We start from the raw sequence: 8,289 nt of genomic DNA, 5'->3' as shown, positions 1-8,289 counted from the left end.
AATATCACCACCTTCAACACCTCTTTGTCCTTTAGATAATATCACCACCTTCAAAACTTCTTTGTCCTTAAGATAATATCACCACCTTCAACACCTCTTTGTCCTTTAGATAATATCACCACCTTCAACACCTCTTTGTCCTTTAGATAATATCACCACCTTCAACACCTCATGGTCCTTAAGATAATATCACCACCTTCAACACCTCTTTGTCCTTTAGATAATATCACCACCTTCAACACCTCTTTGTCCTTTAGATAATATCACCACCTTCAACACCTCTTTGTCCTTTCGATAATATCACCACCTTCAACACCTCTTTGTCCTTTAGATAATATCACCACCTTCAACACCTCTTTGTCCTTTAGATAATATCACCACCTTCAACACCTCTTTGTCCTTTAGATATTATCACCACCTTCAACACTTCTTTGTCCTTTAGATAATATCACCACCTTCAACACCTCTTTGCCGTTTAGATAATGTCACCAACTTCAACACCTCTGTATGCTTTTGTCTGTGACATCTTTTGGTTATCTCCACCTATCACTGGCTCACTGTCCAGCTCTCTTGTCCCACCCGCTCCCCTTAAACCAGCTTATATTTCACCCCTTTTCTATTTTTCCTTAGTTCTGTTGAAGAGTCATACGGACTCGAAACGTTAACTGTGTTCCTCTCTGCAGATGCTGCGAGACCTGCTGAGTTTTTCCAGGTATTTTTCTTCTTGTTTTTGAGAGCTGTATCTACCTGGTTCCCAGGACCGAACCGTGGGGAGATGTGTGATAGAAGATGAAGTGACTCTGAGCAACCGCCTTTGAGTGACTCCCCTCTGCTCCCCCAGATTTCAGGTGTCTATCCGTATTCCACAAAGTTTCATTGGGTAGTTTATATGTCACGAGTGGTGAGGGATGAGATGGAGGCATCAGTGGGTGGGTGGGGGCAGGCGCAGTATTCCACGTAGGCCCTCCGGGTAATGTTCATTGATATGATTGTCACCTTCCCAGGTCTCGCCTTTCGGAAAATCAGCTGCATGGCCACCGCTGTGCCCTGACTTCCTGCCCAAACCGGAAACAGCACCTTGAGGGAAAGGAATCCGACCGGGAAGTGGAAGCCATTTTCAATTTACAAAACGGGAGGTCCCTTTTGCCAGGGCTATTGGAAAAATAAACGTAGCAAAAGCCATGAAGGCTGGAAGGAAGCTTTGCTGGCTTGACATGAGCAGAGCCCATTCGAATTCCAACCCCTCGCACAAGCTGAGTGAGAGGGCAAATGCATGGCAGGTGCAGTATAATGAGGATAAATGTGATGTAATCCACTTTGGTAGCAAAAACAGGAAGGCAGATTATTATCTGAATGGCTATAAATTGAGAGAGGGGAATGTGCAACGAGACCTGGGTGTCCTTGTACACCAGTCGCTGAAGGTAAGTATGCAGGTACAGCAGGCGGTAAAGAAGGCGAATGGTATGTTGGCCTTCGTAGTCAGAGGATTCGAGTACAGGAACAGGGATGTCTTGCTCCAATTGTACAGGGCCTAGGTGAGACCACACCTGGGAATATTGTGATAAAAACAAAAAACTGCGGATGCTGGAAATCCAAAACAAAAACAGAATTACCTGGAAAAACTCAGGTCTGGCAGCATCGGCGGAGAAGAAAAGAGTTGACGTTTCGAGTCCTCATGACCCTTCAACAGTTCTGTTGAAGGTTCATGAGGACTCGAAACATCAACCCTTTTTCTCCCCCGATGCTGCCTGACCTGCTGAGTTTTTCCAGGTAATTCTGTTTTTGTGCTGGAATATTGTGAGCAGTTTTGGTCTCCTTATCTGAGGAAGGATGTACTTGCTATAGAGGGAGAGCAGCGAAGGTTTACCCGACTGATTCCTTATCTGAGGAAGGATGTACTTGCTATAGAGGGAGAGCAGCGAAGGTTTACCAGACTGATTCCTTATCTGAGGAAGGATGTACTTGCTATAGAGGGAGAGCAGCGAAGGTTTACCAGACTGATTCCTTATCTGAGGAAGGATGTTCTTGCTATAGAGGGAGAGCAGCGAAGGTTTACCAGACTGATTCCTTATCTGAGGAAGGATGTTCTTGCTATAGAGGGAGTGCAGTGAAGGTTTACCCGACTGATCCCTGGGATGGCGGGACTGACATATGAGGAGAGATTGAATCGATTAGGATTATATTCGCTGGAGTTCAGAAGAATGAGGGGGGGATCTCATAGAAACCTATAAAATTCGAACAGGACTGGACAGGGTAGATGCAGGAAGGGTGTTCCCGATGGTGGGGGGAGTCCAGAACCAGGGGTCACAGTCTGAAGATACGGGGTAGACCATTTAGGACTGAGATGACCAGAAATGTCTTCACCCAGACAATGGTGAGTTTGTGGAATTCACCACCACAGAAAGTAGTTGAGACCAAAACATTGTATGTTTTCAAGAAGGAGTTAGATATAGCTCTTGGTGCGAAAGGGGTCAAAGGATATGGGGGAGAAAGTGGGAACAGGTTATTGAGTTGGATGATCAGCCATGATCATGCTGAAGGGGGGAGCAGGCTCGAAGGGCTGAATGGCCTCCTCCTGCTCCTAGTGTCTATGTTTCTACAACTGGAAAGCACAAAGCTTTTTTTTTTTGTGCATGTGTTAACCTCAAACGACGCTTGGCATATCCGGGAACCAAGGGCAGAGAGCCAACCGTGCAGATTTTTGCCTGCATGTGGATGAAGGAGTCAACGGTGATGTGCTCAGGCTCTGTTTACTGTACCGTTCAACACTAGCACCAGCTAAAGAGGCACCCCTGCTCCTTTGCATGTTTTACTGATGTCATGGTGTGATATCAACCTAACGTGTGCACCCATAGTCCCATGGCGAGAGGCGGCGGGAGGGGAGATGCCTACAACATGTAGTCACGTGTATCAGTTCAGGCTTACCAACACTCGGGCTTGATCTTGCAACGGGATGTCCGAAATCGCTTGTGGGTGTTTCTTCTCTGGAGGGTCCGGGTCTTTCTCCAGTCCCCTCACTTCTCAAGAAAAAAAGAAAATGCTCTCAGTTATGAACGAATAACGATCGGGATCGGTCTCACCGCCGTGCATTTTCACATGAGCCAGTCAGTTACTCAACCTCAAGTGCCAGGTTAATCCCTTTGAACATCCTTATTAAATCATGAACTCCTGCCAACTTCGGCATTAGATATTCCCGACAACTTACCCGAGTGAAAAACAGTTCTGCACATTTTTGCCCCGTATGTTTTAATCCAATGACTTTCACTCAATAACTCCTAGAATTTGCATTATATATATATATATGTATATATATATATATATATATATATATAATCATTCACAGGATGTGGGCGTCACTGGCTGGGCCCAGCATTTATAGCCCATCCCTAGTTGCCCCCTTCTAAAGGTGGTGGTGAGCTGCGTCTTTGAACTGCTGCAATCCATGTGGTGCAGTGACACCCAAAATGCTGGAAGGAACATTAATGCTCTGCTGTATATCATCTGTCGACAGACGTCACCATCTTGGAATACTCTACAGGACTATCTCTGAACAGATTTATACTCCAAGGTACTAAACCCTATCGTTTCCAGCCTATCCTGATACCTGGGCTCCTTCACCAACGGTAAGATGCTGCCATGGAACATTTCTACCCTTTCAGGAAGCTTTGAAGCTAACATTGTGTTTGCTCCTTCGAATAGGCAGCAAAGGTCCAGCTCAGGCCTAACCAACGAATGGCAAACGACTGGTATTCATTTTTTTGGTTAATGTTCCACCTGTGATATTCAGCTTTCAGTCGGTTCGATAGGATTGTTGGCAAATGCAGATCAGGCAAGATTTGGCACTGAGGTGTATGCAACCCGTGGATGGAAGAGCAACCGCTATGTTTGAGGCTTCAGTGGGTTCTCTGATCAGATCTAGAGCGCTTACGCTTGTTTAAGGAATCGGGAGGAGGGTTGATGGGAAGGCGCTCGACTTCCTCAGGTTTCCTGAGTTGCTAGATGCTCTTTTGAGACTTTTCTCACGTTGAAACCGGACAGCGTTGGTCAGTCGAGGACGTTACTAACGGGGAGCTTCTGCCAAACACGAGTGCGTCCTCTCTTGAACAGGACGATTACAACTCACTGCTAGCCAGAAGACGATAACTGAGATTTAACACCTGGAAGATGGGCAAAATCAGTGGACTTCAACTTTGCTTAACACAGAAGCATAGCAAACTTTGCTTCCCCAGAACACAACGCAGACTGATGTAACATGTCCTACACTAAAGGCAGACACCGAAGTGATGTATTGCAGCAAAGAGAGGGAGGTTACTTCATCGTTAATGGGAGACTCCAATCAATGCTGATCTGACCATTTGTGGGTGAGTATAGATATACCTCCTTGTAACATCATATTTATCTGTGTTCCATCACTTGACCGATAGGTCACCGAATGCATAGCGTTATAACAATGGTAACAGAGCCGTTTAGCAGTTAACTGAAGCTGAGCCTGCTCTCATTGCCTGGCTCATTTGCAAGTCAGGAGTTTAAAGGTCTGATTGGGGTAAGACACTTCCTCCACATCAGGGCCTCGAGATGACTTTAACACGCTCAATATGATTAATGCTTTAAATGTTTTAGCACTTACCCCTGTGACGTGCAAACACCAGCAGCATTACCTGGTTAGAATAGGGAGAAGTGTGATTCAGCAAGAGGTACAAGTAATATTGGAACCTATTTCCCTAAAAAAAAAGCCTTGCGTTTCTTTCAGTAATTTCCAAACAGCAAAAAATTCAACTGATCACAATTATAATCATTCACAAAGCAACGTATTAAAGTGAATAACAGAGCACAAAAAATGCCTGGAATCCTTGTATTAAAATTCCACCGTCTAATTTTCACTTCGGCTAGACTTACATAATGCTGGAAACAATAGGAGACATGTTGTCGAAGCTTTTTTTGCATTTCACTCATCAGGACAGACGCAAAATAGACAATTGTGAAGGGAACAGCAATATTACTGCACGGCAAAAGGGTGCTGGCTGGTTGGAGGGTGGACTCTGATTGGTCGAGGCGTTACCATGGAGAATGCACCAACGAACAGTTACTTCCCAGGTATTTGGTAAAATTCTATCAAGGTCCATTGACTCCTATTGGTCGAGGCAGTGCCTTGTGGAGTACTTGTCCACCATGCTTTTGAAACAAGGCACAATGTCTGGGCACATTCTTTCTGTCTGCAGAGTACAGGGCCCTGCAGGTGAATAAAACTAGCTTCTAGCATATGCAAATAAGGCACATTGCGAGGTCGACCAATGATCGTAAAGTGGCGTTTAGTGCATTTCTTAGCACACTCGAGATTGCTCAGTAGGTGCAGCCCAATCATGCCCAAAAGCACGGGGCAGTGCTACCCTTCGCTGATGTATTCCCCATGGCAACGTATCGACCAATCAGAGTCGAACTACGTTTTAAACCACGTAAGAGCTTTGGGGATAGCATTTCCCTGGTGCAGTCTCCATGGCAAGGCCTCAACCAATCAAACTACCCTCGCGAGCCAATCAGCCACCTTTTCCCCCATACAGTGTAAAGTGTTGATCGCTTTGAAGTCTCCTATTTTTCCCCCATTCCTGATGCACACAGGCAAAGCGTTTTGAGGACTATGTCTCATTTTCCAGCATTACGCACACTCTGCATTAACAGTGGAATTTATCTACAGTGATTTCAGTAAGGCCTTTGACAAGGTCCCTCATGGCAGACTGGTACAGAAGGTAAAGTCGCACGGGATCAGAGGTGAGCTGGCAAGATGGATACAGAATTGGCTTGGTCATAGAAGACAGAGGGTAGCAGTGGAAGGGTGCTTTTCTGAATGGAGAGCTGTGACTAGTGGAGTTCCACAGGGATCAGTGCTGGGACCTTTGCTGTTTGTAGTATAGGTAAATGATTTGGAGGAAAATGTAACCAGGCTAATTAGTAAATTTGCAGACGACACCAAGGTTGGAGGAGTTGCACATGGTGAGGAGGATTGTCAAATGATACAACGGGATATAGATCAGTTGGAGACTCGGGCAGAGAAATGGCAGATGGAGTTTAGTCCGGACAAATGCGAGGTAATGCATTTTGGAAGGTCTAATGCAGGTAGGAATTATACAGTAAATGGCAGAACCCTTAATGGCAGAGGGATCTGGGTGTACCTGTCCACAGGTCACTGAAAGTGACAACGCAGGTGGATAAGGTAGTCAGGAAGGCATATGACATGCTTGCCTTCATCGGCAGGGGTATTGAGTATAAAAGCTGGGAAATCGTGCTGCAGCTGTATAGAACCTTGGTTAGGCCACACTTGGAATATTGTGTGCAATTCTGGTCGCCACATTACCAGAAGGATAGGGAGGCATTGGAGAGGGTGCAGAGGAGGTTTACCAGGATGCTGCCTGGTCTGGAGGTTGTTAGCTATGAGGAGAGGTTGGAGAAACTCGGATTGTTCTCACTAGAGCGACGGAGATTGAGGGGCGACTTGATAGAAGTTTACAAAATTATAAGTGGCATGGACAGAGTTGATAGTCAGAAGCTTTTTCCCAGGGTGGAAGAGTCAATTACTAGGGGACATAGATTTAAGGTGAAAGGAGAAAACTATAGAGGAGATGTGCGGGGCAGGATTTTTACACAGAGGGTAGTGAGTGTCTGGAATTCGCTGCCAGAGGAGGTGGTGGAAGCAGGTACGATAGTGGTGTCTAAGAGGCAGCTTGACAAATACATGAATAGGATGGGAATAGAGGGATACGGACCCCGGAAGTGCAAAATGTTTTAGTTTGACAGGCAATATGATCGGCGCAGGCTTGGAGGGCTGAAGGGCCTGTTCCTGTGCTGTACTTTTCTCTGTTCTTTGTTCTAACAAGAGAATAGTCATTGATAGGTAGGGTTTGTCAGTCCTGAAGTGCAGAATTGAACAAGGCATATTTTTCTCACACCAGCAACTCGGTTCATAACTGTTCCAAAGGTCACGGCAAGTGACTCTTTGCTTCCCAGTCCTCATTAATGTCACATGACCACCGATGCACTTGACCCTTTGGCCCACTCACCTCGCCTCTTCTTTAGCAGCTTAACGAAAGCCAATGCAACTATGGCGGCGCTAATCAGAAGAAGCGGAAGAGCTGTTGTTGCCTTTGCCATTGTGTTGCTGTGTGCTGGAATCGAATAAACACATATATCGATGACTAATAATGATACCCTGAAATACGCATCATATCCAACACATATGCATTCATCAAATCTCTGTTCGCTAATTATGAGGAGCACTCACGAGGGGACATACGTTCAAAGTGAGGGGCAATGGTTTAGAGGGGAGAATGTGAGGAAAAACTTTTTTACCCAGAGGGTGGTGAGGGTCTGGAATGCGCTGCCTGGGAGGGTGATGGAGGTGGGTTGCCTCACATCATTTAAAAAAGTACCTGGATGAGCGCTTGGCACCTCATAACATTCGAGGCTATGGGGCCAAGTGCTGGTAAATGGGATTAGGTCGGTAGGTCAGGTGTTTCTCACGGGTCGGTGCCGACTAGATGGGCCGAGGGGCCTCCTCCACACTGTGAGATTCTGTGATTCTCTGAACGTCTTACATCAGAGCCTTTACTTCGGATTGGTTCCATTTTCTTAAGCTGCATCATCAATGGGGGGAGGCGGTGTGGTTCTGTCCCTGGGCTAGCATTCCACAAGGCCCAGGGTAGTTCTCTGGGGAACCCGGGTTCCAATCTAGCCCCGGCAGATGGTGCAATTTGAATCCAATCGGAAAAGGACTGATGTTAGAAGCTGGGATTCACTGGGGAAATCTGGCCGGCTTTACTTGGCCTGGCCTATGTGTGACTCCGGACCCACAGCAAGCCTGTGGCTCTTAAATGCCCCTTGAGCAGGTCAATTTGGGATGGGCAATTAATGTTGGGCCAGCCAGCCAGCACGTGCCTACATCTCCATGGATAAAAAAAATGCTGCAAATCACACACCCCAGTCACTCTGTGTGTCTCTCTGTCTCTCTCTACGACAAAAGACTAGGCCATCCTCCGGCTAGCTTCCTTTGATGTGTGAGGGGCCTCTGATGAGGTACAAATAGCGGAAATATTCTCGTGGGTCTTTTTTTAAAAATGCATTTTCCCATGGGGTCTGATCGTCGCTGGCAGGACCAGTACTTTTTCACCCATCACTATTTTCCCTTGAACTGAACGTCTTGTTGACTCTGACAACCTGACAAGGGGGCAGTTAAGAGTCAAGCCTGCAGTGGACTGGAGTCACATGTAGGCCAGGCCATGGGTAAGGACGGTCGATTTC

General features: G+C 46.3%; 1 protein-coding gene across 7 annotated transcripts in view; it reads right to left on the bottom strand.

The window, feature by feature from the left end:
* Positions 1-8,289, bottom strand: part of LOC121274992 (Fc receptor-like protein 2) — a 64,516-nt gene that overhangs the window by 18,618 nt on the left and 37,609 nt on the right. For 6 of the 7 annotated variants that reach the window (XR_005942332.1, XR_005942333.1, XR_005942336.1 and 3 more), the window contains 3 exons: positions 7,053-7,157; positions 4,628-4,658; positions 2,926-3,017 (listed from right to left, as the gene is read on the bottom strand). Coding sequence is in view for 1 of the 7 variants with exons in the window: in XM_041182386.1 (XP_041038320.1) it covers positions 2,926-3,017; positions 4,628-4,658; positions 7,053-7,157 (228 nt within the window). In the remaining 6 variants the exon portion in view is untranslated. The remainder of the gene's footprint in view (positions 1-2,925; positions 3,018-4,627; positions 4,659-7,052; positions 7,158-8,289) is intronic. The other variant, XR_005942337.1, reaches the window with a different exon arrangement.

Source organism: Carcharodon carcharias (assembly GCF_017639515.1).
Source record: "Carcharodon carcharias isolate sCarCar2 chromosome 39 unlocalized genomic scaffold, sCarCar2.pri SUPER_39_unloc_7, whole genome shotgun sequence".
NCBI classification, from domain to species: Eukaryota; Metazoa; Chordata; class Chondrichthyes; order Lamniformes; family Lamnidae; genus Carcharodon; species Carcharodon carcharias.
This window is presented reverse-complemented; position numbering and strand designations above follow the sequence as displayed.